This window comes from Anopheles aquasalis, chromosome 2 (assembly GCF_943734665.1).
Source record: "Anopheles aquasalis chromosome 2, idAnoAquaMG_Q_19, whole genome shotgun sequence".
In the NCBI taxonomy this organism is placed as follows: domain Eukaryota; kingdom Metazoa; phylum Arthropoda; class Insecta; order Diptera; family Culicidae; genus Anopheles; species Anopheles aquasalis.
The window spans coordinates 27627050-27653485 of record NC_064877.1 but is presented as its reverse complement, the minus strand read 5'-3'; the positions used below and the strand labels follow the sequence as shown (position 1 = coordinate 27653485).

The 26436-nt window shown below is 51.4% G+C and overlaps 1 protein-coding gene across 8 annotated transcripts in view; it reads left to right on the top strand.

Annotated features, from left to right (window-relative positions):
* Nucleotides 1-26436, top strand: part of LOC126571604 (tensin-2) — a 101964-nt gene that overhangs the window by 9419 nt on the left and 66109 nt on the right. Inside the window, exons 1-3 of one of the 8 annotated variants that reach the window (XM_050230259.1) lie at nt 1681-1782; nt 14032-14253; nt 18972-19931. The exons of 6 other annotated variants lie outside the window; for them this stretch is intronic. In XM_050230259.1, the coding sequence (XP_050086216.1) occupies nt 14242-14253; nt 18972-19931 (972 nt within the window). In that variant the 5' untranslated portion in view covers nt 1681-1782; nt 14032-14241. Of the gene's footprint in view, nt 1-1680; nt 1788-14031; nt 14254-18971; nt 19932-26436 lie in introns of those variants that run through there. One more of the 8 variants, XM_050230257.1, reaches the window with a different exon arrangement.

Genomic DNA, 26436 nt, shown 5'->3' with positions numbered 1-26436 from the left:
GTAGCGATGGCGTGAATGTGTTACCGTCGAGTGGTCGATCGCTCTGCCGTCTGCTGTGCCATCTTTCCGCTACCAACCAAACGCGAGCGCTCCCTCGAGCGTCTAATCCTGAAAATTAATTTCCTGTCGAGCCGATCAAGTTCCTACCCCCGTTTGGGTGTGCGTAAGCCGGTGCCGGGAGGCGTCTAAAGGCGTTAAAAGCGACGCCAGAGAGCGAGCGAGCGAACGAACGGCAAACACCGGAAGAGCGACTGGTTCTACGTCAGGCCGCGCTGTGTTGGATCGCTGTTTTGGCATTTTCGGCTCGAGGCGTGGCGAAGGGGTGCGGTGTTTTATTTTGCTTCGCAAGCGCGTTAGCATAAACCAATGATCGAACCGTCGAAGGGAATGATCATTTCCGTTCGGTGAGCAAATACGCCGCCACTTCGGGTATCGACGCAGCTGCCACAGTTACAGTGGGTGCCGGATGGTCGCTGCGTTGCTATTTGAATCGTTGATAGCGTTGGTCTTGAAATTCAAATCACAATTCTAGAATACACGTTTCTATTTATTCGGACAACTGGCCAGTAGATGATAATAGATAGGGCGTATGTTTGCACAACATTAACATTAGAGGGTGGCACATCGATTGTCTGTGCAGCACTGTCTGGGATGTTTTGCATTCGCCATCACATGGATATTCAACGTGAGCCCGTTCGTAATTTGTGAGGATAATTATGTTCTTTTCGCGTTTCGAAGGTCGAAGGACATGAACCCAGCCCCCGAAAAAAAGAGCACAGATCGAAGTTTATCGACTCGAGGGCGAACTTCAGATACGACATCGTGACATCTTTCGAAGAAGCGGTGGCCTCAGCAATGATCTCAAAGGTTGATAAGTGAAAGGTTCAATACAGCAATCGAAAATCGATGGTTCGATCCCTCCATCAGCTCAAAATCCTCCTGTAGCAGCAGCAGCAGCGTATCCGGGATTAATTTGTTAAAAACCCAATTCCAGAAGGGGGCCAGCAACCTTGACGTGCTGCTGCCTTTATCGAGCACAAGAAGCGAACAGGAACCGTTCAAACAATCCAATTTTGGACGACGCGACATGTTAAACCGATTAGCATACACACGGGGGGATGATACGGGGCGGTCGGTTGCATCGATACCGATTATGGGCGGCACAGAGTGGAGCATAAAAGCCATCGCATCGTGCCCATCGCGCGCCCATCATTGCATCGCGGTCCGGCTCTTAAGAGGTCACCCCGCCCGCCACCCGGAGAGGCTTAAGTGCTGCTTGCCCCCAAACACACAAATGCCACACACGGCGAACCGCCTGGGCACCAAGCAACACCAAGATACCAAGATCGCATCTCGGAGATGCAAGCCGAGACCGAGCGACCGAGTGGCCGAGAGGCTCCGAATCCGGCTCGGCACAACCCTTTGCCTCTCTCTCTCTCTCTCTCGTGTGCTCTTGTGGCTCGATTCGGTCGATCTGTGGTTCAAGCGGAACGTTGCTGGAACGATGGAGACGCCGCCGACAGTGTACAGAGAGACAACCGCGAGAGAGATTCCTCGAGAGTTCGCTCCCGGTCCGTTCCGAGAATACACGTGCGCGAGAGCGTACTATCTGTTGGCCACCCGGGTACGGGGTCTTCGCTACTCCGCGGCTCTCGCGGGATGTTATTTTGATTCGTTGTCGCCGCGGTTTGGTTCGGTTTTGCGTGCGCTCCGGCCCGTGTTCTGTGAGCCGCGTGTTGGCCGCGTTGTTACGTTTCGTTTCGTGTTGTTTCATCGTTGTTTGTAAGGTTTGGTTTGGTGTTGGCGAACGGGGGTGTTTGCCATCGACTTAGTAAGAGCTAGGGCCCAGTGGAGCAGCTGCTGCTGCTGCTGCTACGAAATCAATGGGATGCTTGTGTGCCTGCCAGTGCTAGCGAATGTTTGTGCGTTTGTCGGTAGCTTTCGTGATAAGAGGCGACAGCGCACGGCGAGTGATAAAGCGATAAGTTGGTGGTCCCGGTGGCCAAAGTGCCATCGATACGATCAATCAGAGAGGGAGAGAGAGTGTCTGTGTCGAGCTGCTATCCGCACGCCACCAGTTCCTGTGCGTAGTTGTGGTTTTCGTTGTTTGTAAACGTGATTGACTCGCCCCACCGATCGCGCGATCGAGTGGCCATCACCACCATCAACACCCGGGGCGTCGCGCCAAGTCAAGTGCTGCTCACCTTTTGTTGTGATCATCGCGCATCCAACGCCTCACCGTATCGGATCGTATCGTTTGCCGTTCTTCCTCTTCTTCAACTTGCCCGACGATCGACACTTGCTACAGCTGCTACTGCTGCTGCTGCTGCTGCTACTGCTGCCGTTTGGTGGTGGTGGCGATCGATTTGATCGTGAGCGGCGGCCGCGAGTACAAAGTGCGAAACCTCCGCTGACAGGCGTCGACAGTGTTTTGACAGATTGTGATTAATTTGGTTTTGGATGCTTGCCGCCCAAGACCGTTCATCTCCGTTTTGTCCCTCTTTTGTCCTTTCCGAACAAACATGGTGTTCGCTGGATGAAGGTGGTGCTCGGTGAAAGTCCCTCCAACAGACACACAGAGAGGAGGCCCACACGCTCCCGGAGAACGGATCGAGACAATGGAAGGGGTGGATTGAGGAAGCAGCAGAAAGTGACAACAACGCCCACCATCGTCGTCATCGATGCAGCATCCAAACCGTTGTTGTTGCTGCTGCTGCTGCTTATCGCAACCGATACGACGACGACGACATTGGGGAACCGAAAATTATGCTCTTTCTCTCTCTCGAGAGAGAGAGAAAGTCACCGTGTGATCGAAAGTGATCGAACGCGATCGGTTGATATGATTGGCCGCCGCTGACCGGCCGAGACAGAGAAGAATGTCGTCGCTTTGAAAGTCGCTATCGACCTCCGAAAGGGTGGCCTCGCCGGGCCCCTTGGGTGAAGGTTGTTTCTGTGTCGAATCTTGATGTCACCTGAAACAACTTCATCCTCAACTGTTGCAGCGCAATGCGCGATCGTGGCACGGCTCGTGCATGCAAACGGCACAGAGCACGGTCGGTCGATCGGTCGACCCCAAAATTTGAATTCAAGCTCTGCACGGCCCGCGTGCACCGTGCTGTTGTTCTATTTTTAACGAAAATGGACCGCCTGCGCGAGCTGAGGGCGACCACGCAGCCACGCCACGCACGTGTTTCGATTTCCACTCCGTTTCCCGGGTTTTCCGCTCTCACCGCCGGGGTCTAGCGCCCGGGTAGCCCCCTTCCCTTTCGAGTGCCTAAGAACCTCGTTATCAGTAGGGACCGGGGGGGAGGAAGGTTTTAATTGATTCCTCGGTGCCGTGGTGGTACAATCGGCCGGTCTGTTATGGCCTTTTTGCTGTTTGCCAAGGGTCACGTCGCGCCACCTCTTGGGGTGGTTCCCGCGCTCGCGCGGAAATGTGTTTTGCAGCCGTCGTCGCTTCGCAAGAACATGATCGTCGTGTGCACGCACACTACGCAGCAGCGAGCAGACAGCGGCAGTTCTTCGTTCTAGGTGATGGACACCACAACCACTAGTTGACACACATCGCTTAGCGTTTTTTTTGGGAGAGGACAAGGAGGACAGACCATCATCATGAAGAGATGTAGCATGTTTTGCCCGGTTTCCCGGCACCGCCACGACGACGACGCAGCTAGAACGTTCGTTCCCTTGGCAGATGCGCTTCTCGGAACCAACCCAGTGCCGTCACATGGTCGCCTTACCTGGTGGGGCAAAGTGCCAAATGATCAAAGCTCGAGAAATCACGAGGCTAGTGGCCGCGGTGCTGCACGGTAGCTAACACCGAGCGTGGTAAATGGACACCCCCTTCCCGACTGGCTGGCGGTGTGCTTTCATGTTGCGCCGCTCGTAGCACCACTTTTTCGTAGCAGAATCAGCAGAATGTTAGTCGTAACGGAGTCGTAGTCTTAGAGACCAGAGCCAAGAAGCGAGCCGTTGACAAATCGATGCGTTCTGGGTGCCACCGTTTGCTGCTGCTGTAGTTCCTGGTCGCGATGCACCGCGACACCGTTCAACCAATGATCTGAACGTCGGTCGGTCGGTGGCGTCAGACAGTTGACGTCGCGAGCTGGCGAGCGAGCGAGCGAATTTATTGGATTTCGTCCATCCGTCGTCCGGTGCAGCGATGCAATCAATTAAGGCGTTTGACGAGACCACAGAGCAGCGTGGTGATGCGTCCGAACTCAAATTACCGGGCCCAGGCCGGTGCCAGGAAGCGCGCTAACCACTAATTACGTCACCGACCGCGTGGTCACGTCGTAATGACATTCGTTTGCGCGTTTGTGCGCGCAGGAGATAACGGTATTTTTCAAAAATTGTTCTCTCCTAATCTCGGAGGCGACAAGGGCGAGAAGAGATGGCAGAGGGGGACAAGATGAGGCATCATGGAGCGATAAGGAAACATGAAGGCACACCATCACCACCGTCACCACCACCAGAACACCCAGAATCAGTAAGATTGTGATAAGAGCGAAGTGAAGCGTTCATTTCGTAACTTAACCTTAAAGGCCACGGGGACAGGGTGCGAGCATATCGAACACGAATCACGGAACACAGGCCAAAAAGGGTTACAGGAACACTACCTGACTGGCAGACTGTCTCTCTGGTTGTTTGTGTCCGTTGAATGGACGCGTTGCGGGTGGTTCCTCTTCGCCCTTCACTCCGTCACCGCTAGCTCATCGGTTCGTGATAATTACACCGTGCGCGGTGCCTGGAGTCGCGAGAGTTCGGTGTCAACACTATCGGTGTGAAGCTGTGGAAACATGTTTCGGAATCAATTAACAACCCGCCAGTTGTGGAAGCCTCGCCGGCAGGCGTCGGCGTGGCAAATCCTTATCGAATTGCTTGCTGGCCTAGCGGGGACTCCCAAGTCACGATCGGCACACCACAATTGGTTCCGCACTCTCGCGGAACGCGGAAGGTGAAGTCAGTTGCAACTGTTTTCAGCAAACACAAGTAAAGAAGAGCCGCAACGCCGCAGATGGTCTTAAGCTTGAGAGTAAATCCGATAATAGACACCACACAGGCCGGCTAGTTCGTGGCTCTGCGCGCGTGTGCCCTGAAACACCCTCGAAGGTACATCTGGTTAACACATCCCAGGACGCTTTGCGCTGGAATGCCAAGACGGGCACTGGCCCCCCTCCAACTCCCCGTGAAAAGCCTGTTCTGCTACTCATCAAAGCATGAAAGCACTCATCATCATCATCATCAACAGACGCAGCAGCAGAAGCATCATCAACTGATCCCAGAGCCGTTTGGAGACACTCGAAAAACGGTGGGCGTTGCCCCCGTGTCACTCGTCCACCTAAAGGGGGGCGCGCAGGGCCTTCGAAAAGTCAAAGAACTTTTAATCATTATGTTTACCGTAAGGTCTGCATGGCCATTGGCGCGTCCGAGAGGCCAGGCCAGTGCGATCTGCAACGACCATACAACGCTGCAACGGCAGCGCCCGGCAGCAGGCGAGTGCAGTGGAAGTTTTGTGAAGCTGTTTACTGTACTCCATAAATTATGTATGCCTTAAATATGCTGCTTCTGGAGTTGGCTCGTTGGCTGGCTCGCTGGCTGACCCAAACTGGCAGCATCGCCAGCAGTTATGTTGAAAGCTGCTTCTCGGCTGATTCCTGTTCTGCTACGCGCCTCAAGTGGAGAATGTTGGGATGTTGGCGAGCTAACCAGCCAGCCAGCTAGCTAGCCTTCTTTTGCTACTGGAGTGCTCTCTGCGCTCGAAAGGAACCGTGGAAGCCGCGACGTGAATGTAGGTTATGTTTAGATCGAATACCGCGCGCCACACTTCCGGGTGGTTGGGGCACACAAACACATACACACCTTACCAGCATCCTCTCCAACACCACCCCTCCCGAATGCTCCTGCAAAATGGCCACAAGAATCGGGTCATAAAACCTCACCAGACCGATACTCGGTTGCGACGACGAGGGCACGTTTCGCCTTCGAGCCGAGCGGATCCGAGAACGTCACCACAGAATGCATTCATGTGTGTCTGCGTTGGTATGTGTTTGCGCTGGGAAATGGTCGGAAAATTGGTTTCAAGTTACCGCCACCGTATATGCTCCCGTTCCTACCTCCAAGGGACAGCGTTCACCGTTGATGATGATCGATGGGTGTCTCGGGAGCGAGGGGTCACTGTTTGTGGTTTTGGAAACTGCCGGACGCTGTGGACTGAAATTAGTGTTGCTGCCTGTTGCAACATTAACCAAGAGACGTGCCACCACTGGGCCAGTTGGAGCAAAACATTCCATTCCGGTTCGGAACCAATTCGAAATTCCCGGATCCCGGGAGTAAGGCTATTTGTTTTGTAAATGAAATCACACGAGAATATGCTCGAAAACCGCGAAAATGGCACGCGCTTCCCCGGTGGTGGTTTTGTGGTGCGACGAGAGATGCAATTTGCTATTCACCTCGTAAATGACCTCCTCTGGAATGCTGTGTGAGGGAGCGAGGGACACGAAAAGAAAGATGCACGGAAAACCGACGAAATGAGGGGCGCTTTTAATTGAAATTCCACCCCGTTTGCGTCTAATGTTGCTCGCGCTCGCGTTTTTCTGCTTTATTGGTCTGATTTGAGGTCGTGAAAAGGGAATTATACGAGCCACACTGTCGTCACCCCCCTGGCTGGCTGGCAGAGCACCGCCAAGATGATGTCAACGAGTTGTCGTCGTCGTCGTTGTTGCGGCAATCGTGAACTGTTTGCTTTGCCATAATTTTATTACCTTTCGACTTGATGGAGGGAACACTACTCGGCAGACAATCCGTGCCGCAGAGGGTGAAGCAAATCGATCCACGATGACAAGACTGTGTCTCGTCGCCGTGGTAACATGGATGGAGCGACAGTATCCAAATGAGCATGAGCATGGCCTACGTTGGATGGGATGGCGCGTACCACCGTGTCCAATCCGTTACATAGCGTTGGGCTTTCGGGCCTCAACCACCATACAAGGAAGGAGGCTGCTGCTGCTGCTGCTGGTCGTGGCCCCTCCGGCGCTCGTGCTACCGTGCACCGAGCACCGTGGCCGTAACCGTGTTGACTTTCCCGAAACGCTTGTAAACACTTTGCTAGGTCACTCGTATTTGTTATACACTCCAAGCTGCCCCCTTTCCCGGAGGCGAGGGGAGCTCCATTGCCCCCCGGGCACCACAGTCACGCGTCTGCATAGGTGATGATGATGATGGTGATGGCGATGATGTTGATGGAAGCGTTGGAATTTATTGTCGCTGTTCATCACCGTCAGCGTGTCTCGCGGAGGTGCGACGCCGGTTGTGTTGCCCAACAACACTCCTTGGAGTGGCCAACCTGCCAACCAGCGAGCCAGCATCCTCTCAACGCAGTGCAACGCTGGAGCTGCTGCTGCTGCTGCTGGTGCGCTGGTCGGATAAGAAAAGCTCTCATTTTAATTAGCTCTCAAGGACGCCCGGTGGTGACAACAACACCGTGTAGGCCGCCGGTTGTAGTAGCAGCTAAGCTAGTTAGAAACGGGTCTCCCCCGAACACAATGCGAGGACCGTGGCGCTGGCGTTGCGAGCCGGATTCAGTTGTTACAGGTGTGTGCGTGCATGTGGGAGGCTGGTCTCAGATCGGAGTCCGTCAGTGGGGTTGTTGTGGGCCGCGTTGTTGTTGAGACGTTCAGGCGGTGACTGACGGGCCTCTGTGTCGGGCCCACTGCCAGTTATGGTGAAAACAGGCTCATTAGTTGCCGCCAAGATAAGCGTGTGGCGTTTCGAAAGCTGCCGAGCGTCGGTTCTGTTTTTTTTTGTGGAAGAGAAAGAGGAAAGCTCTCATCAAGAGCACTCGTTGGATCCGGCTGGATCGTCATCGATCGTTTGACACTTTTCGATGGATTAGACATAGTTTTGGAGAAATGCATAATCTCCGTCGAGTCGAGAAGTCGAGTCTCGCGTCTATCGGCTCCAATTAGCCACGGTAGCGTACGTCGTATGCAATCCCTTTTTCGGGGGACCTTTTCAAACCGGCACAGGAAGTGTACAGACGACGCTGGCAACATTTGAAGTGCTGCCAATTAGGGATAATTTGTTGCAACGCCTTTTTGTCGGCGCGAATAAAATTAGCTCCTGCAGTCAGTCAGTCGGTGCGTCAGGTGGCCATGGTGGTGCGTGCAAATCATAGACGCAGACAGCAGACACAGAACCGTGGGCCGAAGCTAATGAACGGATCCAAAATTTTCGAATGCCCATCGGACCGGCCCGTGTCTCATGGCGGGTGGTTCCGGGGGTGGCGAAGGTCGATGACGATCGAACCAACCCAGGCCGCGCCGAGGGCTTGTCCCGGTTGATGGCGTACTAATCGGGCGGAACGCGGTCGGTCGGCCGGTGCGAGATTGGTGCGAGCTGGACCGCAGCTAATGGTGCGCCCGGGCACCCGTTTATCCATCATTTCGGCCACTAAGGTCCAAGTGTTGCGTGTAAGAATGCCTGTCATGTTGCCGTGAGCCCGAGCTTAAGCACATAAAAAGCTAGAACTGAAAGATAAGAACGTCGTGAGTTTCCTCTTTTGTCTGTTGTGGTGTGCGGTTTGTGTGCGAGCGCTGGAGTTAATTTAATTAGTCCGGCCACCAACAACACGCGATACCGTTTAGCCCCAGACCATTCAAGCTTTACTATCTTGTCGCGCTGCGCGGAAGACAGCAAAGACCTTCCACGGGAAAGGATACGTCATCGAGGCAAATATTTAGCCACGTCGTAGCCGCAGACAAGATGATTTAATTATTTGCTTCTTGATAGCGAATTCTAGTGCGCCAATCGGATGCTCACATGGTGTGGTTTGGTCTGCGCCATTCCGGTATCCGGATCCAACCTCTAGGAGGTGGATTGTTTTCACCGAGTTCCTGGAGCATGCCATCTAATCGATGAATGTTGAAGTCACGCTACGATGCTAAACGCTTCGACTCGACCACCGCCACCACCGTTGACCCACAAAGATTGGCCACGGCACACACTCCGATCCGCCAAGTGCACCAAGACCACCAAACACTGGATGTTAACCTCGTTTCGCGCAGCCCAGCTCGACAAGACATCAACTTCCACTCGGAGGTGGGTTGGAAACAATGGTTTCGGTCTTCGTAGCTGAAGCTAAAGTCCAGACCAGAAAAGCCGGAAGCTCGTTGTCCTAAATCGCCATCTGTGCGGCCTCTAGGGATGCGGTGTGTAGGGTGGAGCGAGGTATTTGCGTTCCCGATTGTGATTAATAATTGAAGCTTTATCAAGTGCGCCATTTTCGTCGTCGTCGTCGTCGTGCTTCTCGCTGTCGCTACTTTCGCTCGCTCGGTATAGGCTCCACCGTGCGAGGGGAAAGGCTCGTTTAGTGGCCAGGCCTCCAAGATGTCTGCTCTTGTTGCCCAGCAGCATCGGGCACGGGCACGGGCACACTCTGCACGAGTTCGTCGGCCCCGGAGCCAGAAGTAAACAAATGAAGTTTAATCATTGCCGCGAATTATTAATGATCATCAATTTCAAAATAAATAAAGAGATCCGTTTGTTTTGTGTGGCTGATCGTGTTTTGGCCAGCGACAGGACAGGGGAGTCGGCGCAATTTTATGCTTCCTGCTCCCCTTGGCTACGGAGCCACGGAAGCTCGATGGGGCACGAAACGGAGAGTGGATGCTGGTGTTATAGGGCTGGCCTCTCTCTCGTGCGCGCGCTTGCGATGGTCTCCGTATCTCAATTAGAATCGCGGCCAATAAATTTCTCCACAAACCGCCGCCAGACCACCTCCTGTTCGTTTGTTCCTTTTCGCAGACATCTTCTGCTATTTGATGCTGCTTCTGCCCTTGCTTCTTACGTTCTGCTGATGCAGCTCGATGCTTTGAGACATTGTGTGGTGCTGCTGCATCTCCAACTCCGGTCGCTTCTCCTGTTGTCATCGGGCTCTTTTTTAGGGGCATCGACCAGTGCAAAATGGCTGGCCTGGGGCTGCTTGGCGATGCGGGTGACGAATGGGACACAAACAAATCAAATTAAAACATTCACACATCAAACGGGCATCGGGACGTGACGGTACAAACCCGAGGAGCCACCGGAGAAGATTTCCCAGCGAAGCATCCGTTGGCGGTGACGGTGGTGGCCGGGATCGTGCGCTTTGTTTACAAACAAATCCTGCCAGCGAGCCTTTTGAGGCGTTTGATGCCTCACCGCCGATGGCAACCGGTATGATCAAGACGATGATCAACCGGATGATAATGATGATGATGATGATCAGTTTAACGTTTGCGAGGCTGCTATCTGTCGGCCAATGTTGTAATTGGCCAATCGATCGACGGTGATCGCATGGAGGAAGAGGAGAAAGAGGCCGGCGATCTCGTGGTCAGGGTGCCAAGCTGTCATCCTGCACCGCATGGTGGCATGCAGCTGTGCCAACAGTCGGTAATCGTAGATCACACCCAGACGCTCTTCTGAAGATCCAGACGAGATCCCTCGAAGCGATTCCCGTTTTGTGGTCCAGACAATCGAGAGCGGCCTCAGCATGCCCGGCGTTAGGCGCTTGAGCCCAGGAGGCCAACCACACATCCCATCTCCCGGTGTGCTGGCGAGAACTAACGGTAGACGCTGGAGTGAAGAAGTGTGAAGTGTGGTCACTGCTGGGGCTTCACCATCCGCTCAGACAGCCGGGTTTGCCTCTGTTGGTGGCTTCGAGGGATAATGAAATGAGAACGTGAGATTCGTTTTATTTGCCGGCCAGCCAGTAATGAGTCTGCAACTGGATTGTGAGCGGCTTGTTGGTGTGTTCGACCACGATGCTAATCTGCTAATCTGATGCCGATGTTCTATGAGTACGGTTCGTGGTTGGTGGCTAATGATTCACATTCGCACGATTTTCGCATTTTCATCTAGGGCCGCGACGCGACGCGAGACCCGGGATCGAGTCATCAAATTATCTGACGAGATAAAGACTAAACGAAGTTAATCCTTCTCGAGTGAATTCAGTTGCCGCTCTGTTTTGATCCAGATTTGTTGAAATGTCAATCAAACAGCCCGGCCCCGGGCCACTCTGCCATTTTGCCTCGCCTTTCTAGGAGGTAAATAAAATAATCTTCCGTCTGAGGCGAACGAGGAAGTGACCGCGCTGGTGAATGATTAATTGTAGCATTGTGGCCACTCGATGACCAGCATGCGTGATCTTTGGCTTGGGGCGGCCTGGCGGATTGAACCGAGATCCCTGAGACCGATCGGTCGGTAAGCATGACCGTAGCATAAACAATCGTTCGCCTTTATCCCCGGATCATGTGGCGGCAGTTGGCGTCTCGCGCAATCGGTATGATGATGATCGTGGATCCATCGCGCTCTCGACTCCCAGCGAGCTCGGTTCGGTCTGTTGCGAATAACATCCGTTTAATTGCTTAAGTACCTCGTTGAAGGCGAGCGCGCTTGGTTGCGACGCTGGATGCGTGGATGTTCCGTTTGCGCAACTTTCCTTCGATGGCGATGATGATGATCCTGTTGATACGCGCCCAGTCTTAATGGAATGATATAATCCACAGCCCCCCGTGACCAGCACCGTGGAATGGAATGTAAATACCGTCGTCATCGTTACAATGCATCCCCTGGCCGACCCCTGGCCGCGTGACCTCGACAAAGATCGAGTATTCGATATCACTCCGCTGAACCTCCCTTCCGTGGGCCTGCATGGAGTCCAGCAATTAACTGCTGGACACTACGGTAGCCCGGACGTCCCGTGGTGCGCATTTTACGATTAACCTAATTGGTTTCGGGTGCCACTTCAAACGGCGTCGAAGACTAATGTCGCTCGATGATGGAGTTGTGGTTTGGACACATTTTTGGGGTTCCCTGCGTCTGGTGGTCGGTGTTTCGGCAGGTCCAAAATTGGAAATTAAATTGGTCATGATAATTGAACGATCGGAAGGTTACGATGATGGCGTGTTGATTGGCAAGCACAACGGGAGCCACGAATAGTTCTGTTTCATCGCGAAGGGAGGCAGTCGATCGATCGATCGATCGATGAGCACACTTTTGCTACTCACGGCAACCAAACGCGATGATTCGATCATCCTCAAGACATGTGCTTGTAATAATCGTTCAACCGCGAAGTGCTCGATACGCTCCGTGTATCGGCGCTGGTGCTGGTGATGTAACAAATGGGGGGCTCCACTGTCCTCATCGTATTCATTACACTGAACCAATATGCGCCCCATCGAAGGAACTTCGTTTGATTAATACTCAACCATTATGCATACGTTCTCGCTCGCTCTCTCTCTCTCTGTCTGGTGGTTGGTCGTCGTGACATTAGCTGCCTGTTTGATTGCAAAAATGAACCAAGCGGAGATGACGTGATCATCGAGCGCAATGAGAAGAGAAGCGCCTGCCTGTCGTGTTGCGAAATACGAAAACAGTAAAGTTCTATCAACTTAGCATGGCGCTAGCTCTCAAATTGGAGATCGTAGAGCAAAGCATCTTCACTTGGCGTACGAGAGAATGCCTTGGGAATGAGCATGAAATCATAGGCTTTATGTTCTTAATCCACCGTAAGATGATAGTGGCAGAGTGGGGGTGAAATTAGGTCACTGAAAGGGTGCCTGTGGGTGCGTGTGGTGCGAAGATAAATGATGATTGGCTTATCTGCAATCGCGAGCGGATATTTTATGCCCTTTTTCTTTGTTGAACTTTTCCAGCATAATGCTTGTTACATACATGCGTGCGTCGGGCGTCTCTTCCACCTTCTATGCTTCTTCTTCCTTTCTCACTCCCTCCCTGGTTCATTTCACCTACTTTATTTAATCTCGCACCAAATAAATAACACGCGAGTGGAAGACACATAGAGAGAGAGAGAAAGAGAACGAAATGAAGAGAAGATGCCCTATTCCTCTTCGTAAGAAATGTGAGTAAAAGAAGCTCGCGGACGGTGGTTTTTAAGCTGGACCCTAAAAATAGTCAACCAGTGGGTGCGGGTACGATGGTGGTAAGCAGATTGGCTGCAGAAGGTGGGAAGTTGGCTGTTGTAGCGATCATCATCATTTTCATACGCATGACTATATTTAGAGCTGGATTTAGCGTGCCTCGCACGCATTCACGGTGGCTCTCAAAGAAGCGACAACCATCGTGTCAACTGAACTGAAGAAAAGTCTGTGGGATGAGCGCAGCACTGCGGATTGCGGGCCGCGGAAAAAGGGATAAATTTAAACGATTTAACCACCAGCGGCTTGTATCCAGAGAGTGTGTGTTGGTTTTGGGTTGAAACAGATATATTTTGGGGTTTGGGCGAAAAAAGGGGGGGAAAAGGAAATGCAGGCACCTTCCACGCACTCGCCCAAGATTGTCAGTTCCGGTCGACTCCCACACCCCCCGGGAAACATAAAACTATCAGTAAACACCCACTATCCGCGCTACGATCGGCGGGGATATGGAGATGAATGCGAACACGAAGTGAATAAGAGCAACGTGACCACCGGAGTGACAGTTCAGCATAACAATCAACCCCATCCGTATCGTGCCCCCGCCAGATGACGGAACAGGAACTCCTCGAACAACAACAATAATGTTGTTGGTTTTCGTCTATTAGTTTCAGTGAAATTTGTCCAAATTGATCACTCTCCATTATCTCTCTAGTTGGTGCCATTAGTGTTTGCTAATCGATCGCAAAGACAAATATGGCAGGCGGTCTAATCAGTAGATCTGTTAGTTTAATTTGCATAAAATTAAAATCAACCGTTGCTCGACTGTAGCATTTAATTACTTCGCGCGTCGGTGAACCGGACACACGATGAAGTTCGTTTAGAAGAATGCGGAACAACTTTCTCGCGATCAATCTGGAATCTCGCGTCCGTAGAGAGTGTCTCCGTTGGTGACAGTTGGTAGCGGTAGCAGCAGCACAGCAGATACAAAGTGATTTCGAATCGCATCACGCCTTCTCGCGCGATTGTTGTGCGGTGCAACATGCGGGAACCACGAGAGGGATTCCGTTTTTAATTGGTTTCGTGCTTCTTCTCCTTCCCGGCTGGCGTTCCTGTTTAGTGAGTGAGTGTTCTGGCTTCAGTTGTCGCCTGTGCAGTACCTAGTGCAATATCGTGAAAAAGCGTGTTTAGTGAGTGAATAGAAGGGGTGGTGGTGTTGGAGGGAAAGTGTGTTTAATCGGGGGAAGCAAAATGCTTTGCTTAGCCAGCAGCAGCAGCAGCAGCAGACAATCAACGTGTTGACAATCCGTGCCCCGTGTTGCTGTGAAGAATGGATGTTTCGGTAAGTATGGCGAGAGCCACCATGTGATCAACGTTTTTATGCTTTCGCTTTGACGCTCTCACTCTAGTTCTCTCTAGCTCTCTTTTTCTCTCCTGTTGTCGTTAAAACTCCAAAAGCTACGAGAAAAAGGGGTTGGGGCCAAGAAATGTCCTCCAGCGGCGTCCGATATTGAGTCCGGGGACCGGGCCATAAACTATGTTGCTTCTCCTTGCTCATAATGCCGACACATCCATCATGTTTCGATGCTTGCGCCCTTCGGCGGTGCGCGCTTATCAAGAAAAAAGGGGTGACCTGAAAGTGCATGTTCGGCGCCCTTTAATGGTCACCCTTCCATTGGAATGGCTTTTCACATGTGTCCGCGATCTCGGGTCTCCACTCGTCTTGTTGCCCCCCGTTCCCCGGCCCAGTCGATCGAAGCAAATAGAGTTCTGTGTTTTGGGCGCGCAAAGGAAGATTGATACTTCGACTCCGCGCGGCTTATCGGCTGGCCCTAGAAGATCGAGTGAAGGTTGAGCAGTCGTCGTCGTCGTCGTCTTCGCTTATCGTCCACTTCAGGGAAGTAAGGGTTTTCCGGAGCGTTGGTGCAAACCCTTGCGGCCTTCCAAGTCAAATCACGCCACCGAGATCGATCCATAAATTTTCCATCTTATGGAAATGTTAAGCGTCCACCGCTTGCAGTGCCATCTGCTGCGGCTCGGCTGGTAGGAAAGGGAACGATTTGTTTTTTATCTTCCAAGCATATGTACGACACACAAGAGATCAAGTGCTTCCACGCTCCACGCGGCTTGGGTGTAGTTTTTTTTTGAGGAAAGCCAGTGATTCCTTTACAAATTTATTGACTTCACACTTTCTTTCAACAAGCATCTTCATGTTTTTTTCCCGTTCGCCCTTCGTCTTTCTTCGGGTGCTTTCTGTGTTTTCTTCTCCTTTCCCGAGAACCTTTTAGTGCTCGGTGGTTGGACGAGAGCGCGAGAGAGAGACGAGGAAAGCGATCTTATGCTGCCGTGTGTACCACCGTAGAGCAAGTTCAAAGATAATGCGCCCGATGCGCCCGTGGCTTCTCTTTCTCTCTTTCGTGTTGCTTTTGGGATTTTTCTCCAAAAAACCATGTCCGCACTTTGGCCCCTGGGGCCGCAGATGATCATGCTGCGGCATGTACATGTCGGTGTAAAGTGCGTAAATCCCGAACAAATGTATGTACATTTGTAATTCGTAAGAATGCGGCAAGAGAAACGGGCGGAACCTGGACGCAGGATGCGCGGTCGCTGAAAGTGCAGCGTTCGACGCGTAATACGAGCCACGCAGGAAGAGATCAAGATCAGTGGAGGGACCACGAGGGAAGGTGGTAAAAACACGGATAATAATAATGTCGGTAATATGTTTACATTCGGCTTTTTTTTTTCTTTCTGTTTTTTGGGAGGAGGAAGATAAATATTTTTCATTCACTCCCTCGGTCCGGAATGTGCCACAGCCAGCTGCTGAGGGCATAGCAAAGGGCTAGGAGTTTCGGAGGTGCGGAGAAAATTACGAACTGGCCGCGTGGCTGGCCGTGATCGACTCGGACGAGGACACAAGAACGATGGCTGAACGATGATCGTCGCCGTCGTCGTCGAGACAGTGACGATGATGTTGATTTCTTTACGATCGACACCAGGGAGTTCGTCCTCAGTTCCTCCTATGGCTTCCCTATCTAGTTCCGACCGTACTCGGTGGGCTCGGCTTACCACCAGCTGGCCGGCCAACACCGCCCCGGCACTTAATCGCGGGGAATCGTTTTGAGTTTCTTTCTAAAAATAATATTTATCTGTGAAGTGTTCTGTGGAGCCCAGAGAACATCACCGGAGATAGGTGCTGAAGAGCTGAGGTGAGCTGCTCTGTTGTTTCGTCTCCTTCGTTTTTTCTCGATTCCCGTGAATTCTTTCATCTGCTTCCGTTGTGCGCTTCCGGACGGTGGTGGTCTATGAGGTGGAATCTGGGATTCAGTTCGGATTTGTTCTTCTTCCGGGTCAGAATCGAAAGAATCGTGGGATTGTTCTCAGCGCTAATGCAGAGGCCTCATTTGAATCAAGGTTCGTTGTTGGAAGATTTGGATTAACATGAAAGACGAGGAGCTTATCGGAGCGAACACGCCGTAGGCTAATGCACTTTCATTAAAGTCAAGGTCTTGGGGTGTTGTGTTGGTTGATTGCTTAATTTGTTTCTTTTTTCTTCTGAATTCAATTCAACAAATAACAAGCAGATTGGAAAAGGTTATCATCGATTGTGTGATCCGCCTGATCGAACAACCTTTGTACATTGGATCAGGAGTATTCAATTTGTTTTGTAGCTTTTAATTGAATTTGGTAAAAGACGATAAGAATACTGTAACTGAGATGTAGGATGAGTTAGCAAATACAAAAACTCCCGAGATCTCTTACGAAAATAGGCAATTCACGTACAACAAAACATAAAAGACCTTCAGCTTGGAAGTTCAAAGCGATTCAATCTCTCATGCAACGAAATCCGTTTCAAAGCCAATCCGTTTGGTCAGTTCCATGGCATACAAGGCATTCCATAACGATCACACTTCTGCACAAGATCACCTTTGCTGATGCGCTTTGCACTCTGTCCGTTAGCCCTTGAAGTACCTCTTTGAAGAGGCGATCGGCGCTTGTTCAAAATTATAGGCCTCTACGTCCTTCGCCACATGTGCTTTCGATTCGTAAAAGGGAATTAACGTTTGTGCAACGATCGGTGCATTGTCACGAATTTGCCGCATTGCCAAAAGCGGCACCATTGTGCAACCACCACCCTTCAAACGACCAATTAGCAATCATAAAATTATGCTCCAAACCACCTCACCGGTCACGGTTTCGGAACGACGAACGGCATGATGCTGTCGAAGAGATGCGCTCCTCTCGTACAACTGGCGTACGTTGCGATGTCCACTCTCTGATGGATGCCTCACAACGACGGTAAATTACTAGCTATGCAAAAGGCCAAAAGCGCGCCACCAACTGTCTCCATTGGCTGTTCCTTCCTTGGTGATTACATTTCTAAACTCGATAATCGGTGGTCGGTGGTGGCGTTTGTTGCACTCTCTAGCGCCTCTCTAGCCTTTTGGGGGTTCGGGGCGCCTGTAGGATCACGCCGATCGGAGTAGTTGAAAGTTCGAAAGTGCAATGCATGTCGAAGTGGCCCGAAGTGCGTTCTTCTTGTGCGCGCGGTTTGGATATCCTTCCTTTTAACAACCGACCAACGACGGGAAATGCTGACCGGAAGGGGGAGGAAGCACGATAAAAGCAACAATCATCATCTCCCAAACATCGTGCATCGTGGTGGTGGCGGCCGGCGGTGAGAGTTACCGATACCTTGAAATGGGTTTCTTGTTTCGAAAGTAAACTTTTCAACCCATTAAGTGAGCCATCTTGCTTTGCTACACCGTCCACCCACTTCCACACCGGTCACCGTCTCGGTGCAAGATGCAAGTACCATTGAAAGATACCTGGAAGAGGTGCCAGGTCACCGGAAACCCGGCGAGTTCTCACATGGCTCGCCTTGGAGGTTGCTTTCGGAGGCTTTTCGCATCACATTCATTCGTTTGTCCCGCTTGTGGTTTGGTAAGCATCGGGTCACCCCAACAGGCGAGGGGCTGTGATGTTAAACAGTGCGGAGAGGACTCCGAAAACTGTCTCCTCGGCCATCCGGGGACCATGCAATCATCTCCCATCCAGCCAACCAACGAACGAACTGCGTGTGGTCGAGGTGTTGTTGGTTCGCGAAATCGTTCGCTTTTTTCCCCTTCGATTTCGTGGCCAAGTAAGTTGTTGCCGATGCAACGGTAGGCGGAGGTAGAGAGCGCGGGCATGTAATGGGCACGACGACATGATAAACGCAGTTCTTTCATCGGATCCCAATGCCGCCCAACCGTTGTTGTTGTTGATCGGTCGTGCGAATCTTGTGCGAAGCGACGGCACTCGAAGGGTTGTCAACTCGTTGCAAGTGGTTAAAGCACTTGTGTGGCTTCCATTGACACCCAGCCAGTGCCTCGGTGCGTCTGTGTTTCTCATCATCCGTAAGCTGCAAGTCTTGAAAAGTGCTTCAACGGGTGCTGGGTCGGATCAACGCGCGTTGTCGTACGATTCAGAATTGTGTCAGCGCCAACTTTTAAAGCCACATCATGACAGATGTGTCCCCCCTCTTGGCTCTTATTTCTCTGCGTAAGCACAGGGCACTCATCATACAGATGTTGATTGTGTAGGTTGATGCTGGTGTTATGATAATGTGTAAAGCTGACGAGTCTCATCAAATGCTGTGCGAGTTATTGACGACTCGGAATGGAATTCAGCTGTCTTCTGGAATAACAATCAATTGTGGATGGCCGGATTGTCGGATGGCACCTCGCTTATCAGCCTTGCAGTTTTTTGTTAATCCTTTCCGTCATTTGCTTCTCCGAACAGGGACAAGATTTGTCATGACCTAAAAGCAGGGGACGAACTCGGTTAGACGTGATAACAGTAGCATGTGACGAGCTACTGGCAACATTCCTTTTTCGAACTGATGATAGGATTTGGAGTTTTAACGATCGAGAGATAGACAGAGAGATAGAGAGCGAGAGAGAGCGAGAGAGAGAGAGAGTGCGACCGCATGGATGAACACTTGGCTCATCCCCGAAAGAACTTTGCCCTCGAACCATTTCTTTTCACCCTTTTCTCATCCCGATCGTTCGTTCTTTACAGCGGAAGGCGCGGTACACGGATACCTCGTACCTGATCTTTCAGCAGCTGGAAAAGGGTGGTGTACGGTACGCGTTCCCGTTCGTCGTCGGCCTCATCCAACAACAGCAACAGCGCCAACAATCACCGAGCAGGAAGAGCCACAGTAGTGCGCCATCGTCACCGAAACCGGGCACCGAGGAACCGGCCGAAGCGCTTATCATCGATACGCCCGAAGATTCGATCCTCGGGACGCACAAGAAATGCAGCACGTACAAGGCGAAGGATACGCGCAAATCGGCTGGCGGTGGTATACCGCGCCGTCAGAGCAAGATTGCCGAAAAGCGCCGGAATCGGCGTAGTCTGGAGCTGAAGGCGGTCGAGGAGTTACCGCGCGAGGAGGAGGAAACCAAAGAGAACCAAAGTGCACCGGATCTACAACATGCGACTCCGAGTGGTGGTGGTGACGATGAAACGAAAGTGCAAATCTGTGATATCTCCGGTCAGCGGACGATCAGTGTGATTAGCAGCGATGAACCGGACAGTGTGCAGAAGAACATTCAGGTGGCCGTCGATTTCCACCATCGGCCAAATTCGGAGGTCGAACCATCGCAGGCCGGTGATCGTTCGCTTGAGACGAACAATAATGATCTGAAGTGCAAGACGCAGAATGAGCCAACGGCGAGGGATTCGGATGTGGAATCCGTTAGTACCCTGACACCGAGTATAGGGGGTGGCAGAGGTGGTGATGGACGACAGGAGGAGGTTGATGGACCGATCCGAACGGGAACTCCGGAGGTACTGGGATCACCTGTCGGACGTGTGGCGCCCGGTGTACAGATTCGACGGAAGCAGTACCCGTACGAACCGTGCTATCTGGTCGGTTCGGAGTTTAGTGACACAAGTGATTTCACCGATACGGCCAGCAGCGTTGCCGGCAGTGACCTAGATGAGGTCGAATATGCTCGCGTCGAGCTCCGGAAGGTAGGTAGATCACGGTGAAGCGCCACGAAAGGTGCGCCCCCGAAGCGGAGCGTAAGGTGGATCACGTTTCAATATTTGTCTGTGGCCACATCGGGGAGCAACAGGGGTCGGGGGCGTCCTGAAAATGGATTACCTCCCTGGGTGTGCGATATCGGGGAAATGGTATCTAATGCAGCAGCATAGCAACTTTCAGTTCGGTTTCCCCTCCCAAAGGTTGCTGCTTGCTGGTGGCGTCCGTTTTGCGCAACACTCCCAGGGTGTTTGTGTCCAAATATTGAACCGGACCCTCCCCGCCCACCGACCTCGCCGTCCATCGGTGACTTATGTTGCCGATGGTGGTAGTGTTGGTGGTGTTTTCGGTCACGCGATTGATAAGCCATTTACGGACGATTTTTTGTTTTATTAGGGCTCGAAGGTTTCTCCGATTGAATCCGGTGGTCGCGGGGAGCGGTGGTTTTTAGGTCCCATTTTGGACTTGGGTCATCGGAATTGATGGGGATGACGACGAGTGACACGCGTTCGCTCGGTACCGTCCAGCGTGCGTCCGGCGATTGATGGACAGCTCGTGATAAAACCTTCGAAGAGTCGGTGCTGGTGTGCGTTCGGCGGTCAAAAAAAGTGTACCTTACAAATCCGATGTCACGGCACGGGACGCATCGAGTGATTGATCCATCAGCTCTTTACGACACGGCTGACGCTGGTTGGTTTTATTGGCTGCCGGAATGCGGTGCGCGAGAGTCGTCGAGAAGAGTTGTTTCTACGAATAGCGAGAGGAGGAGCGTCGCTCACTTAATTGTTGCTTCATCACGAACCATCACGGTACGAGAACGAATTCGGGACTTGGTTTCCCAATTTTATCGCTTTACACTATGTTAACGATGCTTATCGCTGGCTGGCTGGCTGGCTGGAACCCTTTTTATTCAATAAATACCCACACAAGCATTCGATCCCAAGGGAGTGAGATGGTAACGTGATATCGAGGGCTTTTAAATCCCGTATTACACCGCACGGATGGCGATGGTCAGGAATAGAGAGATAGAAGGATAAGCTGTAAGAGTTCTTTATCTAGAATTTGGATTTGTAATTTAATTAAAACCACAAAAACTAAAAACTTCACTCGACAAAAACAAAAGCGTTACTTAAATGCGTGACTCCTAAAGTGCGTTGCTTTTCCGCCAGGTGGCGTTCGTGTAGCTCGGTTCGTTTCTCGACTAAAGCGTTACGCAGTTTTGAGATTTTGTGCGTTCTGTGTGCGATTTTAATGATTTATTTTAGTTTTTATGATTAAATCAAACCAAGAAACGATAGCTGTCTAATAGAAAGAGATCCAGTAATTATCATAACATCGTTTTTGATTAATAATACGTTTTAGCCCCTTGTATTTCTCCCGAAAAAAGTCAGTTCTGGTCTTGTAATAGAATCACAAAATAATGAAATGAAGGTTTTTTATGAAAGTATTCCATCTCTTGCTAACTCTGCGCTTTCTACACGCTCTGTACGGTATGTGAAGCTGCTGGGAGTATTTTTCCCACTCACACCCCGCGCTCAGTCCGCACCGAGATTCTGTGTGTTTCGGCGCCTCCAGTCAAATGTGAACAACCGATTGTTTCCATCGTCTTTCTCCTCGTTGGGTTGCCGCATTTTCTTTGCTCCATCCCATCCCATCGTAGGGTTCCGGTCAGTCGGACCGACTCATTATTCGCCATTTTCTGCCGCCAGCGCTTGTACGGCGCTCACGAGAAGATGCCCGCGCACGATACCAACAAACATTGCACATTAGCGAGGAGCAACCCTCGAACATGTTACTGGATAAGCACGGGTCGGGGCGTCCCACATCCAGGAGGATAATTTCTTCGCCAAGCCGCTTGGCGTTACGAAAATTAAATTGTCTTTACTGACCTCAAGGTACCCGGTTCGGTCCGGTAGTGCACTGGTGGGCAATTGGGCCTTTTTGAGGAGGGTCAATTTATCGCAAATGAATCGCCGACCACTAGTGGCGGCGGCGGTGGCTACGATGGCCACTCGGCATCGCAACGGGCGCATCTCCAATCAAACCCCGGGAGAACGGTGTTGCGCGCGTGCAATTCATCCCTTTGGCCTTGGGCTTGACCGTTCGCTGACCGACTGGCCCACTAGCCGGATGAGGCCGTGCTCAGTTTGGTAAAGGAAGCGTGCCATGCCAGGCCCTGGCACAAACTAGAAAGCCAACCAATCGGATCGCGATCCGTGCGTCATCTTGACCGGGTCCTAGAGCAGCCCGGGAAGGCGACCGCGGGATGATGGAATTGCGATAAAAATCTTCTGACAGTGAATGGGGCGGAAATGGACCTCAAAGGAAACCTGTCCCTGGTCCGGACCAGACCAGCACCAGCACCAGCACCAGACCAGAGTGGAAGCAGTGCCGCCGAATGCGGTGCCGCTGCGGCAGCAACAGATGGATCGTGATGCTGTGTGGGAAGCACCGAGATCTCGGGGATCTCTCGAGGAGTCCGTCCCACCGGGTGGACGTCTGTTTGTTTTTCCGAACCCTTTCGATTTCGAGGTCCATCGCGTGGGGCTTTGAGGAGGTGATGGAGATCGGTGGAGACCATTTTAAAAGCATAAATAGCAGAAGCAGCATCATGCGTGTGTGTTGCGGCGTCTTATGTTTGCTTTCTATCACCGGAACAAATCGATCACCCCCTCCCCCCCCCCCCCCTCCAGATCCCTTCATTCATCAAAGATCGAAAGCAATGTGTGTGCGTTTCTGTGTGGGATTTTAGACTGTAGTTTTTAGTGTTTTTTTATGTTTTAATCTGCGCGCTCACACGCGCTTTCGAGGCGCATCAATGAGCTCGATGTTACCCGCGATGGTGGGCGCGATGTTTGAGCTGGAATCGAGTGACTGACTGACTGGCGGGTGGACATTGTGTAAACAGAGCCATACCATAGTATCGTGCAAGAGGCCGTGTTGCGAGCATTGTGACGATCGGGAAATGTGTTTTCCGATTTTTCTCTTCTTCTTCCCGTTTCTCAAATATGATATGTCCATTCCTGCGCTGGCAAGGCTTGGTTCGTTGTTTAAATGGTCAGCTTCTACCATGACATTACGTGTCCGGTATTCCGGTACCGATTGTCGATTGCAATGACGCACGATCGATGGCGGAAAGACAGATTGTGGTGGTTTTGAAATTCCCGAAATAAAACACAATATTTCGACAACCTTTCTGCTGCTGCTCGCGGAGGGCTGCTGTTTCATAAGTGATGTTCGTTTATTTTAACATCACTAATATATTTCGCTTCTATTTCTGTATGCATAACCCATGTATCCACGTTACGTTTTATGAACGCACCATTAGCATAATCACCATTAGAAATGTGTTGTAGGGTGAGGTACAGGAAGCGATCTCAGCGATCGCGATGCCCAGGTGTTCGATTGGAAGTAACTCGTTTTGTAAAGGCCAGCTTCTTAACATATTATGCGAATGCTCGTTTTGCAATTTGCATCTATTATTTGGCTTCCATTTCAAACACAAACTAGCAGCTTGAAGGTAAAGAAGCGTCTTCAGTGATCATCGAACGATCGATTATCTTAAGGTCATGGTTGCGATTTGATGGAATATATGATTTGTAATCATTTTTATGCAAACAGTTTAACATTTATCGGGATAAGAGATCGATGATGTTGCTCTTAAATGCCGCAGATAGCAGACAGGAGCTAGCGACACGTTCGAAAAAACAAGTACATTGGCTTTTCTTGGTTTACCTTTGTCCTCTGGCAGAGCAATATCTCAGGGAGCTAGGCAGCGTAATCTTGGCATGGATCTAGCAGACCGAGACCAAGCTCGATAACCGGGCCAATGATCTCATGCTGCGATCATCCAATATACCGAGACTTCGTGCTCTCTGTCGCATCTCTACACTTTTGCTCAGCTTCTGCCTCAAATGAAGATGCAAAAGCATCACACCGCCACCAGTGGTTGCGACCATTGTCGATAGAGCGGCTTATTGCTTTAATAGACTCGTAAATTATCTCATCATGACATATCCGTGGATTTGCTATGGCGCACGGTGACTTGCTAGCTAGAAGCCAACTAGACATCCCCCCAGGGGGGGTGAGACCCCCGATAGGGTGCCCTTTCGTTTGCAACTCCCAGCGGGATGACTGTCTAATCCGGTCTGGGCTGCCGGTCGGTGCGCTGGTCGGCGATCTTCATCGGTAGCAGAATGATATTCCCACTGGGGAGCCAATAATGGGCGCCACCGGGTTATAGCAATGAATCCAATGTATTCGTACTACGGTAAGGCGCTGCCACTGGAGCAAGCAGAGAAGAAGTTAGCAACAAAACTACGCTTCCAAGAACGCAATAGGCATTCCCTGACTGCGCGATCTGCTCTGTGATCTAATGAGACAGATAAGTTGAATGAAAAAGGGGAATGCACGGGCCCTTGAGGACGTTGAATTACTCGCGAGCAGCGAACAAACAACGCGCGGCCTCGTACACTCATCACCATCAGCTGTTGTGGCCCGGTTCTCGAGTCTCGAGAATTTCATTTCTGACGACGCAATAATACCGCACGAGATACCGCAGCGCTATGCAAACAACGCGACTTCAAGAGCTAAGGACTGTAGGCGCGACCTGGAACCTCATCTTGACAAACCAAACACCGGCAAAGTATCATATTTCGCTCAATGTCCTGACTCACTTCACCTACTTTTTGCAAAGAAAAGAGCCCCGGTTGGGACGAGATGGGTGCCAGCGGGCTTGTCATTGCTCTGCACCCTCAAGACGTCACCATCGCCGCGAGATTTCTCACTCCCGGTATTTAACTGAAGCTCTCGACCCTTGGTGATCTTGTTGTGCCAGACGTTTGGCGCCCATCACACGCGAGTAGCACTGAGTGCGGAGCAGCGATGACAAGACAAGCGTCGTCGGATGATGGTGCAGTTTACGTTCGACGCACAAAGCGGTCGCATCTGCAATTGCTGCGCGCAAAGGCTTAAGATGCGATTCTCCTCTTCCGTTGTGTCTGCTGCACACTCTGACTCTGGCAGTGCGCTCTTTTCTGCGCTGCGATAATGAACGATTACGGTTAATCGGGTCCTAGATTTACGATGTTTTCGAACGATTTATGATACGACACAATAGATGTCGAGGGTGGAGGGGGTGGAGGAAAGTCAACGATTCAACAACGAAAGGACAGCGTCCCGGTTCCGTGACGACGCCGAGCTCGAAAGCAAGGTTAGCAATGGTCTAAGGGATTGCTAGGCCAGTGAATCCGAGCACTGAAAAGCCCTGCAGTTGCCCGATTTTCTCGACTAAACGTGGAATTACCGCCACATAAATCATACCGTCCACTTTCTCATCACCACCACGGTCACCACGCCACACGTTGTGGCCTCGATGGAGGCCAACCGAGGTGGGGAAACGCCGCGCGCGTCGCCTCCAAACAATGCCAAACATGACGCAAACAACGGTGCAACTACACGCGAGATAAACTTGACATCGTCGCGGCCACGTCGCGATCAGTCCTCGGATCTTCGGCCGCTGGATGACCGGCTAGTGATGGTAAGGCTCACGAGTTGAACATGACGGATGATCGATCATGAAAGAGGAATTGCGTCGGTGCGCGAAAGATCCAAGGAATTCGCATCGACAGCACTCTCTTCAGACTTCTGAAGGTCTGGAGGGCGGCCACAGTGATGGTCACAGCATTTCAGAAGCGCTTCGTTCCGAGGCGAAGTTTTACCCGACACGAATCCTACCATCAGCTTCAGCTGATTGACACATTTGGACTTCAAAACGTCGAACGAACGCGAGCCCGTTTGGATTGAAAACCGTCTTATGGCGTCCAAGAAAGGGATCGCGACCTTGCGGAGTCGATCTTTCGGTCGGCTTCTTCTGATCCCGATCGTCTGGATATGCGTCGGCGAAATAGAGAGCCAAGTTCCGTTGCGTCGGTTTGCTGATCAAAGTATGAAATGCCAGCGATAAGACCGAAAGGCGAGTGTCTAAATAGCAGGAAAAATCGAATTCGCCCTGTACAGTACAGGGCGGTGCGTTGGCCTCAGTGCGAACGAACGAACGATCGAAGAAGAACCGCACCAGGCCAGTGGTGGATCGTTGGATGCTTCCTCTTAAAACAACAACATCCATGTGTCTTGTCGCGGCCCAAGGCGGGCGTGTTAGGCCATAGCCAAGGTAGAACCACTTGGTATCGTCGACCGCCGACCGCCATTACATCATCATGAGATCATTGTTTTAGGATAGACTTCTCCTCCTCATTCGTGCTCCATGACCTTCGGCACAATTAACGCGTTAGCGTTGGGCGTTGTTTGCTTTTTCGATGACTTTTTTCCCTCAAATTTACCGCTCTATCCTATTGCTTTATAGTTCCGCCTCGACATTGGACGATGTTCACTGTCGTAGGATTGTTCACAAAAATATTCTTTTATAAAATGGCGCTGCAATTGCGCGAGAAAATGCTTTTACGAAGCTGTTGGGTGGATTGGTTCCTTCTCCCG